The sequence below is a fragment of the Rhea americana genome, unplaced genomic scaffold (assembly GCF_003343005.1).
Source record: "Rhea americana isolate MKP2758 unplaced genomic scaffold, rheAme1 scaffold_412, whole genome shotgun sequence".
Classification (NCBI taxonomy): domain Eukaryota; kingdom Metazoa; phylum Chordata; class Aves; order Rheiformes; family Rheidae; genus Rhea; species Rhea americana.
The window spans coordinates 315136-339001 of NW_028186549.1; the positions used below are offsets into that span (position 1 = coordinate 315136).

At 40.8% G+C, this 23866-nt stretch overlaps 1 protein-coding gene across 1 annotated transcript in view; it reads left to right on the forward strand.

The window, feature by feature from the left end:
• The window catches only part of AP3D1 (adaptor related protein complex 3 subunit delta 1), a 43984-nt gene extending 22220 nt beyond the window's left edge, over positions 1-21764 (forward strand). The window contains exons 10-32 of the mRNA XM_085314838.1: positions 1093-1142; positions 1568-1616; positions 2444-2589; positions 4187-4335; positions 4428-4658; positions 5310-5541; positions 6434-6579; positions 6712-6853; positions 7453-7524; positions 8363-8438; positions 9101-9300; positions 9991-10064; positions 12314-12518; positions 13357-13419; positions 14060-14158; positions 14574-14723; positions 14865-14912; positions 15296-15485; positions 16580-16668; positions 17695-17780; positions 18227-18348; positions 19149-19228; positions 19618-21764. Coding sequence (XP_085170964.1) covers positions 1093-1142; positions 1568-1616; positions 2444-2589; positions 4187-4335; positions 4428-4658; positions 5310-5541; positions 6434-6579; positions 6712-6853; positions 7453-7524; positions 8363-8438; positions 9101-9300; positions 9991-10064; positions 12314-12518; positions 13357-13419; positions 14060-14158; positions 14574-14723; positions 14865-14912; positions 15296-15485; positions 16580-16668; positions 17695-17780; positions 18227-18348; positions 19149-19228; positions 19618-19713 — 2795 coding nt within the window. The 3' untranslated portion in view covers positions 19714-21764. The remainder of the gene's footprint in view (positions 1-1092; positions 1143-1567; positions 1617-2443; positions 2590-4186; positions 4336-4427; positions 4659-5309; positions 5542-6433; positions 6580-6711; positions 6854-7452; positions 7525-8362; positions 8439-9100; positions 9301-9990; positions 10065-12313; positions 12519-13356; positions 13420-14059; positions 14159-14573; positions 14724-14864; positions 14913-15295; positions 15486-16579; positions 16669-17694; positions 17781-18226; positions 18349-19148; positions 19229-19617) is intronic.
• The last annotated feature ends 2102 nt before the right edge of the window (positions 21765-23866 follow it).

Consider the following 23866-nt stretch of genomic DNA (forward strand, 5'->3'; position numbering starts at 1 on the left):
TTTTGTGTGTAGTTTGGGATTCTTGGGGATTAATGATACAGAAACTTCGTGTACTAGATCAGCTTAAATAGGAGAGGGTGATCTGTCACTCACTTGGCATCTCCTTATTCCTTCAGGGAAAGGTAAGTAAAGTTATGATGAGGCAGGAGTAACACTGGGTTGATTTTTTTTTTTTTTTTTTTATGGATGAGAGCTTACTTTCTGGAGATGAACAGGATAATGGTTATTCAAAGGAAAATCTAGATACCCAGGACATCTTGGGAAAGGTTGTTCAGGGACAATAATGTGAAGTTCAAATTCAGAAAATAAGATAAGAAGTTGTATTCCTGTATTAGTGCAGCATCTTGCACCTGCCATCTCCTTGCRTGACCCAAAATGGTAGTATCTAACACTCTTTCAGAGAAGTAGCTCTGGAGGATTGAGAGCAAAATGCARTAGTACTCATTAGTCACAAAGGTCAGTATGTGTGACTGGTTCAGTAAGAAGCTGGTGTTGGCATGGACATGCTCTATGACAACAGCAGTTAGTGAGATAATACCRCTTTTTCTGCTTGAAGTTGCTTGCTGCCAGAGCTTTGCGAATGTCCGCTATAATCAACCCTAAGACCTGATTTTCACCCCCACTTTCTTACTGACTTGATAACAGCTTTAATGTAATTACATTGAACTTTAGGATCCATTGCTGAAAGTCATTATATTAGGGAAGTGCATACTTAAATGTTCAACTGTGCAGTAGCTGATGACATTTTACAGTTTTGACTGCTGTGGGATATCAGTAGAATGAACATTAGGGAGAGAAACTAATGAAAAGCAGCTTTGACTTGACTGTTCCAAGAGTTCCTGCCTTTGTATTTTTTTGTTYTGCTATTTATTAGTCTTATTAAAGTATATAACATTAAAGTTTATGCAACAACCCCTCCACAGTCCTCTTTTGAAGGAAAAAAAATAAAAACYCTAAGCCAACAGACAGAAAAACCTTGGCATCTTTCCTTGTGAGCTAAACTAGTTGTTGACTTCTAGGTTTTATGTTGTAATGTAAACAACAATTCAGAATACAGAAAAACTAATTAAAATTTGTCTTTCTGCATTTCAGTTTTGATATCTCTATCCTCTGGGATGCCGAATCACAGTGCTAGCATCCAGGTACAGCACTTCTTGGGTCTTGGGCAGAATGTTATTTGATCTTCTCTGCTATGTCATGCCAAAGGCCATGGAGAAATTGATTATGTTCCTCTGCCAAAAAGAGGTCTCGCTTAGCTGGACTCCTACTGACTGAAGCATTTCTATATAAATTCTGTAATTTCCTTTGCTTTAAAATGCAGATTCTTCTGACTTGAAGGTTTCTTAACTGTTGTATTCATCTGCTACTATCAATACAATTGTGAAAACTTCCTTTTGTTTTAAAATCTGTTAGTGCAACAAGATTATCTTCTTAGAAGCCATAGGTCTTGGTCAGAATGCTTCATTGTATACTAGAGCCACCCTTGTGTACTGAATGTACTTCGTGAAGAAAATTTTTAAGTAGCCTTTTAAGGCTTGTAGTAAGTGTGACATGGTCTTTCTTTCAGCTTTGTGTTCAGAAGTTAAGAATATTAATAGAAGATTCTGACCAGAACTGTAAGTATGTTGCTTGTCTTTGTGGAAGCTTTTAGTGACCAACTGCTGGAGAGAAATTACAAYAGTCTTAGAGGAACGAGCTGTTTCTCCAAATAGCTTGTTCAGTATAGTAGTGTCTGGTATGTTGTAAACAATTGCTATTTTTGTAATGTGGAAATAATTTTGAATAATAAACACTTAGAAGGAGTCATTTTTACAAAATGAGAGGAATTACTGCTATTTGTGGTCTTTTAAATCTAAAACACTTTTCTTTCCACACTCTGGGTTTTCCATTTTTATAAACTTTCTGATTGGAAAGTAGCGAGGAATATTTTGTTGTGTAAGCGTAATAGTAACGTGCAAGAGGGGTGGTTCCTTTTTATGTTTGTTTTTGATGACCAAGGAACAAAGTGAAGTTTTTTTTAAATGCAAAACTTCCTTCCTTCTTTCTATGTGGTGTCTTTTCTTTTCTTTTTGATAGCAAGACTTCTACTTAAGAACAATTAAGATTGGCGTATTAAAACTGTGTACGTTCTTGATCTGTAAAATAGTATCTCAAGATCCATAATTTCTCTATATTATGTGCTTTTCAAATCAGTGGTAAAACTTGAGGAAGAAGACTGATGAAATACATATGCAGTTATGTCCCTATATGTGAGACTGCAAAATTAAGGAATGTCACCTGTGATAGGGCATTTCGTTCTCTAAATGTGGTCCTCCCTGTCAGAGGATTTTACTTAGATGTATTAAAATTGAGGATTGAGTAGAAGCACCCATTAAGATTTTGTGCTCAACGCAAAACAGTATTTCTATATTTGGAAAGAAGTTTTATTTTGTGTCTTTCACAGTGAAATACCTGGGATTGTTAGCTATGTCCAAAATCCTGAAAACTCATCCTAAGTCAGTTCAGTCTCACAAGGATCTCATTCTCCAATGTTTGGATGACAAAGATGAGTCTATCCGACTCAGAGCTTTAGATCTCCTATATGGCATGGTATGTTTCTACATGTATTTCTCTTCCTCTCCAGTTCCTGTGACTCTTTAGTCAGGAGACTCATGTTTAAGGCAAACATTCAGATTCTTCCTCTCTCCCCAGTAGTGTTGTGATAATAACTTGCATCGTTTCTGGCTCTTACGCCAAATGAAAGATCTGACACAATCTAGGAGGACTTAAACTTCCATTTTGACTGAAAYAAGTTAATCTGAGTTCAGGCCCTGTGGAAGTCAACCATAAGGCTGCTTTTCTAATGACTAAACCTTAGCTGCTGCTCTTGACCTTCCTCAAGGCGTAAAGCGGGCTCTAGGCATATTGGGATAGGCCTGTGATGTTCAGTGTAGCAGTCCACATTGTAGCACACCATAGCATGGGTTGACATAAGCKACAAAAAGTTTGGGAAAGCATTCAGAGCAACTCTAAAACAGAAGAACACAAAAGACAGCTTTAAGCTTCTTAATTGCGTAATTTGCCCTACACTATAAGTTTTGTTATGCCTTTTAATGACATGCACAAAATTTCATTCTGGTGGTTTTCCTGTGCGCACTCAGTTCTGTGCATGCATTCTGCAACTGCCCTGGGCAGTTTGCAAAATGCCTGTACACTACAGGAGGAATCTTGCGGTGAGGAAAACTTGATCTCTGAAAGGATTGTGGTTACAATTTGTCAAGTGTCTTTCACTCAGGCTTTCCCCAGCCTCCACACTATCCCACATAAAGGATTAATGGTAGATACCATCTCAGAGCTTCCCATTTTAGAAGAGAAAGTGAAGAGGGACGGTTTTTTCTGGTACTACTCAAGACATGACAATTTCATTAAAAACTATCCTAATCAAATTTTAATGTTAATGCAAAAAACTGGAGTTCTTTGTTAGTTCCAGGAGTTAAATTCTGCTTAACCCAAAAATGGCCTAGGAGAAACAGTCTATTTTGCTCAACCCTCTCTCTGAGGAGAGTGCAGTATAACAAACTTTATTGCAAAAATACTTTTACTTACGTTTTTATTACAGGTGTCCTTTATATAGACTTATTGAGAGAGCATAGCTGGAAGCAGTGGGTCACAGTGACTAGAGATACTTACTGAACATTTTAGTCGTTATTTAGACAAACAGGTTTCCAGAGCAAAGTAGTAGAGCTATGTTTTGAAATGCTGGAGTTCTGYTGAGTATAAAGGCGTCTCTAAATTTCTTCAGTTTGGAAGCAAAAGTTTCTTAAGCTAGTAATTTTTTTATGCCAGCAGAAGCAGAAAACTCATTCTCCTGGAATGAGAGCGAGTGGTTGTACTTGGATGATTTCCAGAGGTCTCTTCCAACTTAAATTACTCTGTGTCCTAGCTACTGGTGGCCTAAAAGAGTAGGCAGGTCTGCTTCATCCAGCAGTGAACAAACTTGGTTGCTCATTGCAGCTGAAATCCTAGGTATGAGAGAAGATCTGCTTACAGACTATTTACCATCTCTGGTGTTCCGTGGTGGGTTTTTTTTTATTAAGAAGTAATACCGATCCATCAAAGAGTTAGCAGCTCCTTTAATGCAGTTGGAATGACTTAGCAGCACAGCAAATGGCTTATTTTTTCTTCACCATCTCAATAACTCCGGCAGGTATCGAAGAAGAACTTGATGGAGATAGTAAAGAAACTGATGATTCATGTGGATAAAGCTGAAGGGACAACATACCGGGACGAGTTGCTGACCAAAATCATAGATATTTGTAGTCAATCCAATTATCAGTATATCACAAACTTTGAATGGTTAGTGTTTTTATGTGTCAACTTTGAAGTCATCAGCAACGGGAATTCATGACTGTCTGCTAATAAAATTGTGTCCCTTTCRCTTCCTGTAGGTATATAAGCATTTTGGTGGAACTGACCCGATTGGAGGGCACACGGCATGGGCATCTTATAGCAGCTCAGATGTTGGATGTAGCTATCAGAGTTAAAGCTATTCGTAAATTTGCGGTTTCTCAAATGGCTATGCTCCTGGACAACGCGCATCTCATAGCCAGCAACACCCAGAGAAATGGAATCTGTGAGGTGCTTTATGCTGCTGCTTGGATATGTGGGGAGTTCTCTGAGTAAGTTTTGCAAACAGGAAGCTGGACGCCCTTTCAGTGGCTTGTTTTCAAGTGAAGATTCAGGTCACTATTATTCTTTTCTTTGTTACGTACTAGACTTGATTTCCATTCTATTATTAAACAAAAATATAATGTCATTGATGTGATGAAGTACAGGATGGCAGGAAGGCAGCTGGATTGCTAGGCTCAGATTGTCTGTAGAGATGGAACTTAAAAAATACAATGAATGCTCACTTAGTGGAGAGAATACTGCACTTATACAGGCAGAAGCTGAAGTGCCCTTCCTGCACCTCCACCCCCTTTTCTTTTTCTTTTTTCTTTTTTCTTTTTTTTTTTTTGAATACTGCACTTATACAGGCAGAAGCTGAAGTGCCCTTCCTGCACCTCCACCCCCTTTTCTTTTTCTTTTTTCTCTTTTCTTTTTTTTTTTTCCCTGATAGACTAAAGCTGTAAATTCTTCTGTGTCATGTTATTATTGAAGTCTGGAAGGGAAAGATACGCAGATAGCAGATGCTTATGTATTTATAGCCTGTTCTATCTTTCTGCAGTACTTTGTATTGCAACCAAGCTTTTTAAAAATTCTTCTGCCTGATGAAATATTGAACTTTTTCTGTTGCTGTCTATTTTTATCTATTTACTCTGTCTTTTTAGACACCTTGAAGAAGCAAACCAAACTTTAGAAGCAATGTTGAGGCCTAAAGTTACAACTCTACCAGGCCACATCCAGGCGGTTTATGTCCAGAACATGGTGAAGCTCTATGCATCTATCCTACAACAGAAAGAGCAATCTGGGGACAAGGAAGCAGCTCAAGAAATTACACAGCTGATGATTGAGCGTTTRCCTCAGTTTGTACAGAGTGCAGATCTAGAAGTTCAGGAGAGGGTAAGAGAACAGAATCACTGTGGAATTCGTTGCACAGAATTTCTCACTTGTATTGGTGTATGTGTGTGATTTTCTGTGGACATGCACACATGCTTTGTAAAACAGTGTTGGCAATGGAGACTTGTTTTTATTCTCTACTTTGTGTAACTTGAAACAAACACTGTAAAATTAAAGTGGTGGGAAGACCATTAACTGTAGTGTTTGGAAAAACAACATAATTCTTAAAGCTTTACTGTGACCTCCTTAATTAGGCTTATATGGAAAATTCAATTTATTTTGGTTTTATGTGTGATATAGATTAAAAATAGCAAATGGTTACTTTATAGTAAAACCTGATTAACTCAGCAGCAGATTGTGATTTACATCCAGTGATAAAAATGCTGTGTGTTGGCCCAATCTAAATGGGGAATAAGAGAGACTGTGCAGACAGGTGGGTGCTTTCATGCTACATGACAAGYGTGTGCAGTGAGCCATGAAGAGTGGGGCTGCAGTCTCCTCATTGCAATCCCACTACTCATTCCCTGATAAAAACACTTAAAGCAAAAATGTAGGTTTTTCATTAAAAAAGAAAAAGAAATCCACCTCTGAAAAATGCAGTCTGCTATACACTTGGTTCTAGAAGATGYGTTTTGTAAGGCCAGGTAAGTAATACTGTCTCCTGCCAGGGGTGGAGAGAGGCACCTGTATTTTAGGTTGTGCATTCAAAGTGATAACGAATTGGATGTAGCTAGAAGAGAGAGTCTTGAATCTTTAACATTTGCTCTAAACCTGGTACTTCCCTTAATTCCCTCAGTGCTGTAGTCAATAAAGTTATCTTTTGGTGGCTTCTGTTGCAATTGGGTTTTGRTTCAGTTGTTATTAGTTTTGAAATTACTTTTCCATTTGTTTTTAGGCTTCTTGCATCTTGCAGCTAATAAAATATATTCAGAAGCTACAAATAAAAGAAGTACCTGTAGCTGAGGAAGTAATAGCCCTGTTTGCTGGTGAGCTGAACCCTGTAGCTCCTAAAGCACAGAAAAAAGTCCCAGTTCCTGAGGGGTAAGTTTCCTTCTCTCTCCCAAAGCCTTATTTAAACTTAAACTCTTAAACTAAGCATATGACTGGAAACACTGAAATACTTGAAGCTTCGGAGTAACACTATGTGTTTGTGTTCACTGTAATTCCTACCAGCCTGGACCTTGATGCCTGGATCAATGAACCTCCGTCAGACAGTGAGTCTGAGGACGAAAAGCCCAAAACAATTTTTCATGATGAGGAGCAAAGGCATTCCAGACACAAACAGCCAGAAATAGATGAAGAGGAGCTGGCCAGAGTGAGTGAACTGTAAAATGCTTTTTCTTTGCATAACTTGTTAATGAAGTTGGAAGTGCCACTAAAGCGGTTGGAGCTGTTGTTGTGGATTCTCCATATAGCTGGGAGCACTCTGCTTTATACAACTCAGGAAATATGATGTTTTGATGTGAACAAAATTGAAGTATCTGAGTCCAGGTATTTTCTAGGAAAATTTTTTTTAAAAGGCACTCTTGAAAATATATCTGATATGAAGTTCTTCTGGAAGCCTAGCTTGCCCATTTTGTCTAAATGGAAGCAGGCTCAGTTGAACTGCCATCAAAATCTGGTATTAAGGAAGTTACTGTTTCTAGTCTAGACTCGGAACATCCTTTCTTTACCTTTTGAGTAGTGTTAGTTTATAGCAGTTTTAGTACTTGTATTTATATTTCAGCATGTCTCATTAACTACAAAGCTCAACAGCAGGAATATTATAATCAATTTCTTTCACTGTAGTCTTTGGAAGTAGTTTTGCAATGCTCCAAATGCTCAGGGAGATTAGAGGGCAAAGCATGATGCCTTTTATCTGTCTTTGCTTATAAGCAAACATTATAATTACAGTTTTATTTTTTTTACTTTTAGCGTCGAGAAGCCCGGAAACAAGAACAGGCAAACAACCCATTTTATATTAAAAGCTCTCCTTCCCCGCAGAAGGTGAGTGAGTCTGAAAATCTATTGCTGTCCTCTCATATAATTGTATGTAGGCTCTCTGAATGTCAGAGCTGCACCTTTCCTCTGGGAAATGTTTCATTGCTTCCACTGCAGTTATTGTTTGATACTCTGGCAATTGGAGTGATTACCTACAACTGTTTCCATAAGCCTTGTCTTTGAGAAACCCGCAAATGACCTTCTATCGTAAGGGCAGTCAACTTTCAGTGGATTTCCAGTGGACCTCCAGTTTAGAACTAAGTGTTGCAGAGAGATTCTTTTTCTCTCATGCCTGTCTGACAAATTCCTGTGCAGGTGGTTTGCCCCAGCTCTGGGGGATGGAATTACCTGGCAGCCAGGTACTTCATATAGAGCAGTGGAGAGAGAATGAAGTAACACTTTAAGGTTCATAATAGCCAATCCAAAGCATGCCAGCTTAAACATGCAGTGTTTTCTTGATCAAAAGGTCAGTGCAGTTTTCCTTGCCATTTCCTCCTTGTTCTCTTACTTCTTCAGGGAAGCAGCATCCTTTATCCCCTTTATGTTGTAAGGACTGCCAGGTTTCCTTCAACATAGGTCTCATAATGTGTCTTTAAGTGGCAAGTCATTACCAATAAAACAAAATGAAAAGTTTTCAAGAATTTGTAACAAACCTTTTGCATGGCTGTGGCAGAGTTAAAGCAGTACAGCCAGAAGTGAGATCTTGCAGGATAGTTACCAGTTGGCTCTAAATAAATACACCCTGCTACCATATGGGATTTAGTACTGAATTGTTCTGAAATATGTCTTATTTATATGGATATATATCTGATGCTCAGAATATAACAAACTTTCATTTGCTTAGCGATACCAAGACACTCCAGGTGTGGAACATATACCTGTGGTCCAAATTGACCTTTCTGTCCCCTTAAAAGTCCCGGGTAAGTGCAGCTTTGCAATGAATTGAAATTCGTATCAATGAATTCAATCTTCAGGAAATTCAGTTAAGCTAAACTAATAATTTTTTATTAGTTTTTAAAGGCAGGGAGCSTGTTTCCATTAGGTTCTTAAATATTTTAGAATATAAATATTCTAAATATTGACATTAAGGAGAATAYATTTGAGAAGAGAACTCAGACTGAGGGAGGACCATTATTTTCAGATGTATTTTGCAGTCTAAGTGTACTTCCTCTCAAGATGGTATTAAAAGTAACTCTGATTAAGCATGTTGTACAGACAGGTCTGTGACACATAAACTAATCRCTGTCCTGTGTAGGAAACAGTCACGTTTGGAATGTTTTAAAGGGCTGCCTTAGAGCTGACTGTTATGTAAAATACCAGTATTTAGCCCATCTTTGTAATCCGCTTAATGTGGATGAGAATCAGAGCAGGATAGAGCTCTGTCCTATTTTTGAAGAGAGATGGMGCGTACTAGTAAACCTACTAGAAGGAGATGCTAGAGCTTCCACWATGAGATGATGTGGAATTGTAGAGGTGTTCGTCTGATTCTGAGAAGCTAGATCCAAGGTTCACTCCTAACATTTTTGCAGTGATCATTGTTCATGTGGGCTCTAGCCTGAAAGCAGTTTGGCTTCCTCTGCAGGAATGCCTATGTCTGACCAGTATGTGAAATTGGAAGAAGAGCGAAGACATAAACAGAAGCTGGAGAAAGACAAGAAAAAGAAAAAACAGAAAAAGGAGAAGAGAGGTAAACATCACCGCCATAACTCTCTGCACACAGAGAGTGAGGAGGATATCGCCCCAGCTCATCATGTTGATATCATCACAGAAGAGATGCCGGAGGTTAGTTGCCTGTTTATGGTGGTCTGAGCTGCAGGGCTGCTTTGTGCTTTTCTGAAGAGATGCCCTTTTCTTCTCCCCACCCCACCCCATCCCCCAAAAGCAAATTGTCCACCAGTCTGGATTGTTGTGGTCCAAGAGCTCCAATTTCTTGCAAAGCTGTTCAAGAAATGATTGAGTGAGATGGTCCTAAATCATTTTTTGCAGGAGGAGGAATGATTATCTTTTTGTGCACAAAAAAGACAGAAAATGTCATTGAAGCTATTAAAAAACAATAAATGTCTCAGCTATAAAAGTAACGATGTCTAAATAGCTATTTTATTTATTATGCTTTGCTGCCTCACTCTGACATTAACTTGCTGTCTAGTCAGCAGGTTTGCAGCTGATTATAATAAATTGCACATGCTAATGATGTCATCTGTATTTGTTCCTAAAACTTCCTTTAATCAAAACCAAACAGCAGTGATTCAAATTCTGCAGTTCGTGAAGAATGGTTTTCTGTTCTAAATTAATGTTATAAGTAAATGTTGCATTCAACTGCACTGTTCATATAGCTTATTTTGCCTGAATGTGAGCTGGCCTATTTCGTGCTTAGCAATCTAACAAGACTGGTTTGGGGAGACAAGGAATTTTAACTTTAAAATTGCCTGTGGTCTACTACTTCAGTGGATGGTCTTTTTCTCTCTCCTGCAGAATGCATTGCCCAGTGATGAGGATGACAAAGATCCTAATGATCCATATAAAGCACTTGATATCGATCTGGATAAGTAAGTGACAGTTTTGTGTGCAAGTTTACTTAATAATTAACCAGAATGCATGAGGGCTAGTCTGGGGCAAAAGAGACAAAGACAGTATCATTAGGTGAGAAGACTAGTCTCTCTGTCTTAGGTGTAACYTTAGCTGATCATCCAGTTTGGGTTCCCGTTACATACTGGTAGTTTCTGCTGCAGCATAAATGCTGAAAACTGAACTGCTCAAATAATGGGAATTTTGCAGGGGAAGTGTGTGGAAGATGGGAATTATGTTGAATGAATGGAGTCTGAAAGGAAAAGCAGTGTAGTTGAGACAGGTTTAAGTGAGCCAGTGCGGTAAGCTTTTGAGTCTGCTAATATCTCTTTGATCCAACCTATACTGGCGTTGAGAATATGACCACAGGTTAACATCTGTGCGCATCTCAGAATGTATACCCACAGCAAGCCTGCATGCTCTGTGTTATGTGACTTTGGGCAGCCTGTATTATCTCCAGTGTGTGTGGATCTTTAGGGTAGTCCCACAGTTGAAATATTGTTTTAATCTGATTGAGTGAACTTCCATRCCATAGCTTAGTTGACCAGAGTCTGGTTGCTGTTCAGCCAATAGAGTTGTTGGAGCACTGGTGCCCCAGGCTACAGTGCAGCAGACACTAAAGCCACGCAAGCCATTTGATAATTAGAAGCTGGCTGTTAAATAAGCACATGGAGGCTGTCTTTTTTTTGATGCTTCCTGAAAGGCTTTAAAGACTGTCTGTCTATAGCCAGCATACACATGTGCGCGCTCTCTCTCTGTGGTGCTTAAACAACTTCAAAGTCTATTTCACTGTCTGCAATTCTCAAATCTGTACAAGTCTGGCACCACAGCTCCCTTAAAAAAATGTAAGTTAGTGTCTTTAAAAGAAAAGCAGATTCAGAAGATGCCCTTCTCACCCCACCCCAAATTGGTCACATTCTTCTGAGTCTGCAGGAGACAAATACATAAAAGGAAATTAATTTGTACCAGTAGAGTTGGTGTTTGCATGAGAAGCTTAAACAGCATAGAAAACACTAAGCAGTTTCTAAATGTTGTGCTCCAGGAGGCACCTGGGGGCTTTTGTATTGTTTCCATCCATTCTCCTCCTGTTTCACATGAGTCACTGTGCTCTCCTGTCACGTTTTCTCATATCTCTGTCCTCTCTCTTTCTTTCTGTGCTTGCACTGCTATGTCTGTGTCACGCTCACATGCAGTCTGGTTTCAGGGAAGCCTTCCAGGTAAGAACGTATCACTAAGTGGTTGGCCTTCTTTGGAAGGTTGGTTGATTTTAGTGACCAGCATAAGTACTTGAAGGGTCATGATGCTATTGAAATCATTGACACTCACGTTTGTGTGAGATGACTTCATGGTTGACTTTCAGTTGCCATCCCTGTTGCTGTGCAGGTATATGTGAAATAGGTTTAAAAATGAGATCTGCTTACTGTTCAAACAGATGTGATCTTGCTGGTCTTTACAGTAAAATTTTAGAAAAAGGGGCAATCAGTGGGCTTTTTCCTCACTGATTTCTGGACAGTGTTTGACAAGAATGGAGAAACTTCTGTGATTTCTYCTCATCCCCTCCCCCACAAAGGTGTTGGATCTTGGACGTGAAGTAAATCTGTACTGCTAGCCCTGCTTTTGGAAACAATCATTTGAAATAAAGTGCAGTTTTTTTTAATGTAATGATTGAACATAGATTCTCAGAATACAAACTTCCAAAATTAAAKAATTCACTGCTTAAAATCTTTTCCAGAGTTGCCTATTCATTGATAGAAGAAACCATGCCCTTTCAAGGGCTGTTTGAACCAGCCAGTCAGTTCACAGCTTGAATTGCTACACTATTGCAAATGATTCCTCCTGTTTTACTACTTTGACTCTTCCTTTGAAAGTGGTTTTATAGACATGCAGCGTAATGCTATGTGCCTGTATTCTTCTGTAAGTGTTATTCAACCTGCAAGTATGTAGTTACTATTTTAAGGGAGTATGGGTGTTAGCAAGAGCTTGGCTCTGTTGCCTGCAAAATGTTTCCATCAACTTCTAATCCCTGAGGGCAGTGTTACAGTTGCATAAATAAACCTTTCTTAGGGTATAAAAGTATGCAGTGATTGAAATTTTGGGACCTGGCTGTCTGTAAACAAGGCATACTGTGTYCTGAAAGTTCAGCACATAATCCGGGCTGTGAGAGAGACTGTCTCACGTGTGGGAAACTCTGACATTACCTCATGAGGGTAATGGTGTCTATATTTTTAAGACCCTTAGCAGACAGTGAGAAGCTGCCGGTGCAGAGACACAGAAACGCTGAGAACGTGAAGTCACCAGACTCAGAAGCTCCCCTGGCAGAGAAGAGGAGCAAGAAACCCAAAAAGAAGGAAAAGAAACACAAAGAAAAAGAAAGAGACAAAGGAAAGAAAAAAGAGAAAGAGAAAAAAGTAGTAGAGGAAGAAGAAGAAAAAAAGGTAGTTYTCCAAGACATGCCCTCTGTTAGAAAATGCTGTTACAGGCTGTATATATTGCTGGGTGTTTTGTGTTTCTGTTGTCAAATGTGACTGTTCCTAAACAACAAACAGCTGAATGTTTTCAATTTTCTTTTCCTTAAATTGTAGTATATTTCTGTTATTAAAAATAAAACTTAGCCTTATCAGCAGACTTCAGCTTACATCAGCCTATGCTGCAGATCTTCTGGATCTAATTTCAGAGTTGAGTTCATAGATACTTTGTCAGTTTTTAAAACGGAGAAATTTCTTTAGTGAAATATCTGGAACTCGCCTTCATTCTGTATCCTGCCCACTGTATGTTTCAGAATTTTTCCTGTTAAAACTTGTCATTAATTGACAATTACTTGGAAGACTCAAATATCCTTTTTGTAAACCAGTCTGCAGAGATGCAAGTTTTCTCTAAGTTATGGCAYATGTGCTTTAAATGCCTGTAGATGTTGCACTATTCAGGGGTAGCTCAGTCTGCAGCCTATCTGACATTTGCTGCTGCCTCTACTAATTGTTTCAGGCAGTCTAGATAGGTAAATAGGAACTTACACTTTGAGCAAGTGATTTTGTAGGAGCCCTCAAATAGCTGTTGGGTGTAAATTTGCACCTGTCATCTATGTTCAGGACTTTAATGTGCTGAAAGGCTAACGTTAAGCTCCTTGAAGTATTTGGTCCTAAAAGTATTACAGCAKCTATCTCTGTGAGCATTTTGGAGAGATGCATTTTCATGAAAGCTTTATGTTCTAATGTGTGAATTTAAAAATAGTATCAAAATAACCATAATGGTTTTCTTTTTTTTCTTGGATTTCAGGGGGAAGACTTGGATTTTTGGCTCTCCAGTGCTCCACCACCTGCCTCCACTTCCCAGCCACAGGTAGACATCTTATTGTGTCAAGAGAWGGTTTTTCTGATCTTAATCTTAGCTGTGATGGGTGCCTTGTCATGGTGTAGGAGAGAAGAGCGAGACAGACTTCATCTCTTCAACTTACTGCCATGAAGCAGTGGAATTTTATCTCCCCAGTTGACAGGCGCTAACTAGAGGTTTCAAGCTTACTCTACTATGCAGATCAGTGGATAGAAAAACAGATGGAGCTACAGGTCATGATGGCATTTGAATTATTATCAACTAAGGTTCTATTTCCTAGTGTGAACTAGGCACTAGCAGTATTAATAGATCTGAGAGATCTAGATCTACGAGAGCTATGTAGATAAACAGAAAAATCCTCATGAGTTTTGATGTGAGATTTTTTGACAAAGAGACAGGGAGTATAAAGGTTCTGATTCCTTGAAGAATATCTGTGTCTTGTCCTGGAGTGATCGTGTTTGCCAAATTTCAGAGATCTCTAATGAAAGTCTTTGTTCCATGTTAGTCTAATATAATCTTGAAGTAACAGGAGGGTTTTTATGGAGGGAGATGGCAGGGAGTGTCATGGTTGAGATTTCTTTTTCAGCTGGGATTCAACTGTTTGGACTATGTTCAGATAGTGTCATAACCCTTCTGATCATCTGTGCAGAGCGAGCCTGAAGTGAGCGCTGCTGTTGYGGCTGAACCTGAAGGAATAAAAAAAGAAAGGGAAGAGCAAGAGGAAGAGGAGGAAGGGGAGGAGGGAAAGGTAAGTGGCTTAAGTTGTTGGTGACGCTTTTTGCTGTGTTTTCCTCATGTTTCTCCTAAATAAGCTCTTGAGGATTGCCAACAGCACTCTAGTCAGTGCAGTGTCCATTGGCAAGTAGGCAGCAGCGGACTATTATGCCCTTTGAGAGCTCTCATCACTTCATAACAAGAGGTTTGGTTGTTCCTTGAACCAAGGATCAACTAGCAGTTCCAAGGCTGCACTTCAAGTTAGTTGAAGAGATTTGGCCTTCTGCTGCCTGCTGGCCTGTCTATGCACAGTCTTCCAGGAAGTTGCTTCCTGTGTGTAGAGTGAGAGCTAAAGAGCTGAAGTGTTGATAGAGGGCTCATGATGTGGTGTCTGGAAAGACAGGAGTTTCTGTTAAGGGTTTGTGGTAGCTTCTTACTCTTTTTGGTAGAAATCCTCCAAGCATAAGAAGAAGAAGCACAAGAAAGAGAAAGAAGAGAAGTCCAAGGATAAGAAGAAATCCAAAAAGAAGCATCATCACAGCGAGGAGGAGACAACAGAGTCGGTACAGAATGGAACACTAGATGATGAACCACTACCAGTGAGTAACTCTGTGCTGGCAACTCTAGCCTTGGGGAACAGGCAGGAGCTAAAGAGTGTTTAGAGGGAAAGAGGATGACGCTTCAGAGAATTTAGTTCTGTTATACTGTGACTGTAACTTCTTTTTCTTTTTTTTTTCCAGCCTATGTCCAGTTACCACCTTCTTGCTGAAAATCCTTACATTAAAATGGTGAGCTTTTTGGTGTTTAAATACAGATAACTACCTCGCTTTTTGTGTTCTCTCAGAAAAGAGATATATGTAATACCTGGAATAATATAGCAACTTACATAGACAGCATTTAACTGAAGAATTGTTTGAATCACAGCAGCTGGAAAACTAACAAGGTTCCATCCCCATTCTTTTGATTGGCTTGCTTAATCAGTTTTTTGAGCTGATATTTTCCCACTGCTCAGCAGTACTGCGGAGCTCACACAAGTGTGCTTTTCATTATCCTGTAACTGTGTCAAATCACATATGCTTTGAAGCTTGCCATATTCTGGTGCTGTGCTGTTTAAGGTTTCTAAAGCATCCCTGTGATGTATTTATTTTTTTCTTCCCCCCTTCATCTGCAGACCTACGATATTCAGGGAAACCTGCAAAATGACAGTCAAGTTACTGTCTCTGTTATCTTTGAGAACAAAAGCACTAGCTTCCTGAAGAGCATGGAACTAAATGTCCTGGACTCTCTCAACACTAAAATGCTCCGACCAGAAGGGTCATCAGTACATGATGGGATACCTGTGCCCTTCCAGCTACCCCCTGGTATGACAAGCTTTCTGCAGGGTTCATGGAATATGCTTAGTCCTGCACTGCCCTCCTGTGGAAAGAATTGTTTGAGCTTTTTACTATTTTCTAGRAAGACATGTCCCTCTGCCTGTATGTTCATTACACTCACACAATGTGTTGAAGGTGAACCTTTTGACAGTATGGCTATAAGCACAGGTGGATCTGTATAGCAAGAGCGAAGTCCAATGTAGAACTGGGAGTCCAAGTGTCCAGGTTCTTTTTTTGTTTAAATGCATGCTGGCACACTTTGGAATGTGCCAATATTGCCAACTACAAAAATCCAAAATCACGAGAACAACTTTGCTGTGAGATATAAAATGAAACAGAAATGGACAGATTTCTTTCATACTGGTCCTTGAACCATTAGTCTACTCTGGATTTATTCTTAAGCTTTTCTCCACTATTTTAATGACAGAGGTCATTTGCAGTGAAAGTTTACAATAAGTATCTAGCCATTTGAGTGGGGACCTGAGCCAATGTAGAAATACTACACACTGAGATGAAGGATAGAGGCAGGACCTAGTACAGTTGAGTCACTGAACTACTTTTAATTTCACTTTTTTTGTAGATGAGTTGATTGGAATACTGAAACRCTTCACAAATTTTCTGGGATTTAGTGGGGTTTTTTTTAGCATTTCTTCGGCCTCCCATGGAAAGCAATGGGATCCTATTTTTTCATTCTGTATAAAACAGTTCTTGACATAAGCTTAAAAACATCAGAAACGATTATTTTCAATTATTTGGAAAGCCATATGTCTTTAAGTTATACAAATTGTGTAAACATATTGCCACTGTGATGCATTTTGCCCAGGTAGTCATTCAACCTCTACCGAAAACCTAACACTGTTGCTCTTCGGAGGCTCAAGAATGAAGTACTGTAATGCTTAATTCACAAAAGGAATTGTGCAGATAGCTCCATTCCAACTCCTTGGAAAACTTCACACTTAGTTGGATGAAAAAAGTGTTCAATACGTGAAGCTTAGCTCCTTGTGGTCAGTTTATTCTAGTCACTACTTAGGCATGAAAACCATTTTCTGACCTGACTTCTCCCTCTTTTCTTGTCATGCTAGGAATCTCTAATGAAGCCCAGTTTGTGTTTACACTTCAGAGTATTGTTATGGCTCAGAAGTTAAAAGGAACGCTGTCCTTTATAGTCAAAGTAAGTGGAGTTTTAAACTCTGTGCTTCTCTTTCCTTTGGAACTGCGTGAGGGAGCTTGACATGAGTGGAAGGCACTGCTTTAGAGCTTCTCTTAGGCATCATTTCATCTCTGCTGCACCAGCCCATTCTGTGATGTGAGAAGTATTTTACATGGCATCTTGTGCAAACAGTGTCCTGAGTTACTACGTAAGCATGTCCTAAATTGTCATTCCTGGCAGTGAGAGCGCAATGCGGCCTGAAACATTTGCCACACTGTCAGCTAGAAAATCACTGCAGTGATGCCTCTGCCAGGAAAGAGGAGGAGGGCAACCAACTAGCAAGAGATGCAAATTCAATCTCAATAACCCAAAGATGATTTGGATGCTGCTGCTTGAGACAAGGCTGAAAAAAAGAAGTAATTAAGATAGAACTAATAGGGAAGGAAACTGAGCAAGAGTGGGGTTAGCTGAAAGCACTGTTTATAAGTATAGACCTGGTTTGAAGAATGTGTGAGTTTCTAACCTTATTTCAATAAAATTATTAGTCGAGGAACTACATGAACAGCTCAAAGGAAGTGAATGGAGGCAGCYGTGGCTACTTTAGAGTCAAAAATTCTGTTTTAAGAGTTTCTTAAACATAGATCAGTCCTATTTTTACTTGAGAGTTAAGAAGTGATAATTTTTTATTTTGCGTGGGAGATAGTGAACTGTAATACTGCATCTTCGAGCACTAGTGGAAATTAAATCTGCTCGATATATTTCAGCAGGGTAAGATTGAAAATACAGCCAGATCCATCCAGTTGTGTCATTTTACTGCTCTAGATGCATGTATCAAACTTCCTGCCCAAATTTTGTCTCCAAGTGACATTATGTTTTAGTATGGTGGTCACCCCCCCCCCCCAAACTGATCCTTCAGGACCTAACAGGGTATATCTAAGGGACTCAAGCTTTAGCAGTCTCATCTGTGCCTGTTCAGTAGATGGGGGTGGTACCTCCTCTTGCTGCCTCGGGGCTCCCATTCATCTCCTTTCCTTTGACCTATTGCAGAATGATGAAGGTTCAACCCATGAAAAACTAGATTTCAAATTGCACTTCAGTTGCGCTTCATACTTGATCACGACGCCTTGCTATAGGTAAGTGCCATTCAGGAGGCACCTCACAACATTGGTGCTTTTGCCACCCATATGAAGCTGAGCTTTGGCTGCAGGCTGTCTCTGCAAGATACGCAGCATGATTTTGACTTTGGCTGCTCTTGATCGCTTTTGTTACAGTACAGTTCTCTTCTGTAATGTCYGACTTCTAAAACGTTGACCAGTTTGTTTCAAGTGATTTTAAAGATGAGGTTATGCCCCATAGGCTAGCACATGTAGTGTGGAAGTACTGGTGTTTGAGATTGTAGGGTTCTCCAGTGCAGTCTGGAGTACAGTTCCCATGTTTGTTCTAACCCCCTTTCTCTACTAGAGCTTGGTAGTACTTGGACTTGCACATCCTGAGATATCTTAAGGTCTGCATGGGGCTAACAAGGCAGATCTCACTTGAATTTGTAGCACAAGTGTTTACTTTCCTTCCTGTTTTGCAGTGATGCTTTTGCCAAGCTCTTAGAGTCTGGGGACCTGCACATGAGTTCTATTAAAGTAGATGGAATTAGCATTTCTTTCCAGCATCTACTGGCAAGGATATGTTTTCATCATCATTTTTCAGGTGAGTCATCTTCAATGCAGAACTTCCCGCAAAATTCCATATTCTAAAATTTCTACTGTGCTTGGAGAGCATGCAGCACTGGTCTCAATGTCAGAAGCAGATGCCTAGTTTAAATTTAGGAGAGGAGTTTTTGCCAATTTTGTAGCACACTAGTGTCTTCAAAGCATGTGGATGTTGTTGTCTGCCCCCACTTCCCCTCCGCACACAACCTCCTTCCTAAATTGAGCTCTCCTTTGGCTCCATGTGGCTTTTGTCCAGTCCTGAAAGGCACATCAAAGGTATCAAGGGAGTAGCTTGCTTGTAGTTAGGGCTGTAATTGTTCTCTGGAGCATGTRCTTGATCTCCAGTGCTTCATCCTACCTCTTTTCTCTATGCTTTGTTTCAGTAAGGTAGAAGTGGCGCTACTTGAGTTTGGACTGACAAGAAATTCCAAATTAATTAAAATATGGGGATTGGTTAAAGCAAAACAAATGGCTGTTTCATCATGTTCTGGTGTATGTGCAAGATGCTATCTGATTGAAAGTATTTCTGGCGAAAAGATCTACATTCTGATTAGTGCTTTTTGCCACAGAACCTTTGTAGCTTGCTTAAAACACATGACTCATCTCAACAATCGCAAAATCTGCCAGAGAGGAGCCAGGAGGAGATAGGCACATATACTATCTTAACCCTGGCTCCCTCCTCCCCTCCATAGAACCTTCTGTTCCTTGAGGCCAGGCAGAGCAATAGTTCCTCTTCATGGGATGCAAACATTATTTAAAAAGTTGCACAGTAAATTAAAATTCTTGCTTTCTTTATAGTTGTGGAACGCGTTGACTCTTGTGCATCCATGTACAGTCGTTCTATCCAAGGTCATCACGTCTGCCTACTGGTAAAAAAGGTGAGAGCGTTACAATGATCTGAAACAAGGTGCTGAAACACRCTAAATCTGTAGCCTTTCCTGCCTTAAAGGGAAGAGAAATACTCCCATCTAAATCTTCTGGGAGCATCATGGACCATTTGATTCATACGGCCCTCTAGCAGTCTTGTCTGCATCACTGCCAAACCTGTACCTCCATGCTGGTTTCCTGTTGCCCATCCCATACCTGGTGTGTAGTGGCAGCAGTGGCAGCTCCTCTGAACTGATCTCCCATCTAAGCCTCCTTCCTTCCTGTGCAGGACACACTACACAGTCTCCCCTGGCCATTTCTAGTCCACTAGCTTCACTGGGAATAGAGTTGTGCCCACTTAGAGAAGCTAATGGATTTGTCTTTTCTTTTTCTTTCCAAGGGAGAGAGCTCTGTATCCATAGATGGCAAATGTAGTGATTCCACCCTGCTTAGCAACTTGTTGGATGAGATGAAAGAGACATTGTCCAAGTGCTGAATATTCTTTACAAAATACTCCAACTACAAGAAACACACCTAATGTGTAAAGACAAGCAGACCCAAGTGTTAAGTTTCTCCCTCGTACGCATGTACTATCCTGGGGCACGTGCTTTTCAGTTAACTCCACCATTGTTTGTCGTTTAGACATTTTAAGGCTGTATGTTACCTTTTTATTTCAAAACTTTTTACAAACTGTGGTGTTAACCCTTTCTAGCCCAAAGAGATCCTGGTGACATGACTGGAGGAGGGAGGGAGGGAGGGAGGGGTGGCATTTATTCAGCAGCTCATGATGATCCCATAAACCTTGTCATCTCTGTGGAATTGTGGACTAAGCAGAAATTTATCAACAGTAGCACAGTCTGTTGCTTGTGCTTATTACTGGGGAAGGTTGGCTTGATCCTTAGCCATGGAATGTGTCTTCAGGGCTGCTGTAGTCGGTGTATATATCTAGCAGAGGCTGGTGCTGGACCTGAAGGCCTCCTTTTTTTTAAATTATTATTATTGTTGTTGTTATCTCAAATGTGGAGAGATCCATTGTGATCAGCATTTAAACATCCTTCATCTCCTAGGGCTAATCTGAATGAGCCTGGTGAGAATTGGGACGTTTTTGAGTTTGTTTATAGTAGTTGCCTTGAGCCTTAACCTTCTTCTAGTGATGATTGAAAGAATAGAGGGTGAGTGCATAAAACGCAGGCTGAAAGCATTACTGTCTGGTTATCTGCTCCTGTTTCCCCCCCACCCTCTTCCCCTCAAGAAATCTATCATGCATCCCCCCCTTGAGAAGTCTGCTGATGTGTTTTATGAGTCCACTTCAATTTCACATTCCAAAAAAGTTAAGAGTGTAGCAAGAAACTGGAAATTCAGAGGGGTCTGTTCCTGTTTTTTTTTTTTTTTTTTTAATCACTTTGCTCGTCAGCTGAGGTTGACCACTACCAGGTTAGAGAAATGTCCATGTGTGTGTAATCCCTTGTACTCTGAACAGACTGCAGATGCAGCCCTGCTCCTTCCCTCTGCGCTGTGGAATCAGAGATGCTGTGACATGTCAGTGGTCCCTGTGGCTTGCATAGCCCTGTCTTCACAGCAGTAGATGCAGATTTAGCAGCGCAAACACAACCAGGTGCCCACAACAGAGGTGTCCTTGCCTGGGTGGAAGAAAGGGAGGGGTTGATGAGGGAGCAGCACAGACTTGTGTTAATATTGCGGGTTACTTTTGAAGGAGGAAAAGGAGAGTCTGCAAAGTGAAGCCCATTCTGCACTGTTGGAATCATGTGGAATCACTGGCTGGAAGGGGATGTCCTTCTGTCCTTTACAAGTTTAATGTCCTTTTCCGAAGTCTTACTTTAAAATATTTTTCAGCTCTTTCAGTTGCAGTTCTGTACCCAGCACACTGAGAACAAGCCAACAACCGTTGGTTGCTATTCCCAAGAGGGCCCCTAGGGAGAAATTAGGCTTGTCTGCACCTTTCCGGCACCGCCACCACTCCAACGGGTGTCAGCAATGCCCAGTAGACTTTAATGAAAACCCTATGCAGGGAACAGGATAAAGTGTTGATCTTATCCTTTGGGTTCATGTCATGTACTTTAAGCGTGTATTGTGCTCTTTACACTCTTCCCATATTAGGGTATTTTTAAAAAGGCTCTGCTGTGGTYTTATTGCTAGGACCAGCTTTGTACTCTGACTGCACTTGTGTGCTGCAGGATTTTTTTTGCAGCAGGCTTCTGCTGGTGAAGTGATAGTCTTTGGTATTGGTCAACCTCTGCTGATTAGCTGGTTTGTGTATTAGAAACCAAACATATTAAAATTGTCTTAAAGGATAATCCTCAATTAGTGTTTTTTTTAAATTCATGGATGAAAACTGTCACTTTAGCATGTAGTCTTCTCTTACAGAATCCTGTGCAGTGATTCTAGATTTCTGAAACTGTATGATGTGTTACATTCACAAAATTATTTGCTATCAACATTCCCTTAAAAAGAAAAAGAGAACATACCACAAGCTGCTGTAATGATTTTGTGTCAAGATGATCCAATAAACTTTCAAAACAAAGTTAACTTTTTGGTTTTTATGTAGTCATTTTATAAGACTCCTCCAGTTTGTATGTACTTGAGAATACATTTTGTCAAGTAGTCTGTTTTGCCAGCCACTGAAATGCAGTTAACCCTGCGATGAACATTGTGTTACACCACTGTCAAATGTTGCAGATGCTGTCTACTGATCAAGGGAAACATTTGTCTAAGCATTATGTTTGATATGGATGTTCCTCAGATCTGAAACATTTGTGTCCTTTGGGGAGAATAAGGGGCATCTTGTGCCAAAAGCTCCGGAGTAATGAAGTTTGTTTCAAACACAAGTGSATGAGGTGGTTTCCCAGCAGCTAGGGACTGGCTTGCATCAATGAGGGGAGTCCTGCCAGTCCTGTATCCCCAGTAAGCGTAATCAGCTACTGGTCAGGTAGCTGCTTTGTCAGTGGTAACAGCTCAAAGGCATGAAGTGAATGAGCAGAAAGGAGTCATTACTGTCAGACACTGGGAATTTCTTCCCTGTGAGAGTGACAGAGCACTGGAACGGGTTGCCCAGAGAGGTTGTGGAGTCTCCTTCTCTGGAGATCTCAAGGCCTGCCTGGATGCAACCCTAACATGCTCTAGGTGACCCTGCTGAGCAGGGAGGTTGCACTAGATGATCTCCAGAGGTCCCTTCCAACCTCACTGATTCTAGGATTCTATTAAACTGGCCTTAATTTTGCAGACACCAACATTTCCATTCCTACCCATTTTGAATGATAAAGCTGTTGGTTCTTAGCCTTCTTCTGCAAGGCAGCGCTGCAAGCAATAGTTGTCACTTATACAAATTGCGGAGGGGGAAGCCTCCTTCAATTGACCCCCAGTTAAAGCTGCATTCGTTTAGGTTTGTGTGGATTGCAATTGCAGCTAAGATCCAAGCATGCTGGCAAATGAGAGCCCTGGTCTTGATCAGGTGTCCAGAAACTGAAGAACAGGAGTTGTTCTGCACCTCTGTTTCTTCCTCTTGGCCTGCCATCATACACAAACTGTGGCAGAAACATGCTGGTATATTAATATGAGGCTTAACATCTGGTACAGTCACAACTGGAACGGAGGCATTTGTTGATACTTGCAGTGCTTGCCAGTAAGACCAGAACCTGTGAAAATCAGACTGTTATAACAGAAAATGCCTGGGGATGTGACAGTCAAGAGCCTCCCAGCTCAGCATTGAGAAAAATCCATGGCTTGCCCTGCCTGCTTGGCCTCATTACCACTTGATAAGCTCCTGCTGCGGAAGGAAGCAAAGGAAGCAGCAGGTCATTCGTTTCCGGCATTCAGTGCTAACCCAATATTGCAATCCCAGGCTGGCCCGCAGGGAGGCTGCATGCTTGCCTTGCTGTGTTGTGGGCCTGCACAGAGCTGGCAGGAGCGAAACAACAACAACAAAAAAATTGCTTTGCAAGTGGGAGACTCTGCATGTGTTAGGAGGAAAAAAAAAAAACTAAAAACCAAACAAAAAGTGCACAAAGCCCGGAAGCACTTAGAGTAAATGTGAACTATTTAATGAGCTGCAGTAGCTTCACTGGACAATGCTACTGCATACAGTGAAGCTGGCACCAAGCGCTTCTGGCTTTGAACAGCAGGACTCTTGCCCTGCTCTCTGCATTTACTAAGTTTATTTTTACACTTCATATTTGCACACTGAACGGTGTGAGCAGGCACGTAAAAGAAATGGCAGTTGGCACCGTCCTTGCAGGGGCAGGGTAATGCCATCCTGGCTCTTGATGGCTTGCAACTGCTTCATGCCAAGTCTTGGACAGAGCAGTATTGCTTGGAGACAGGAGAAAACCAAACCGTTAGCAACTGTGCTGTCCAGCAACACGCAGGCATTGCCACAGCGGCTGCACCGGCTCCCCTGGGGAGTGGCACTGGCCCTTGCGCTGCGGGATCAGCTGCTGTGCACTTAAAGCCAAGCTGCCGGGAAGATGCTGTGCTGCCCCGTGTGCCAGCTGGGAGCAACGGGAAGCCCTGACTAAGCACCCAAAGCTTTGCACCCACAGGCCCTGGCCTGGCTCCCCTGGGTGGCTTTGGTYGGTGAGAACGAAGGAAGGAAACGAGTGGCTCAGCTGTGCTGGGGGTCTGGGTGCAGAGCT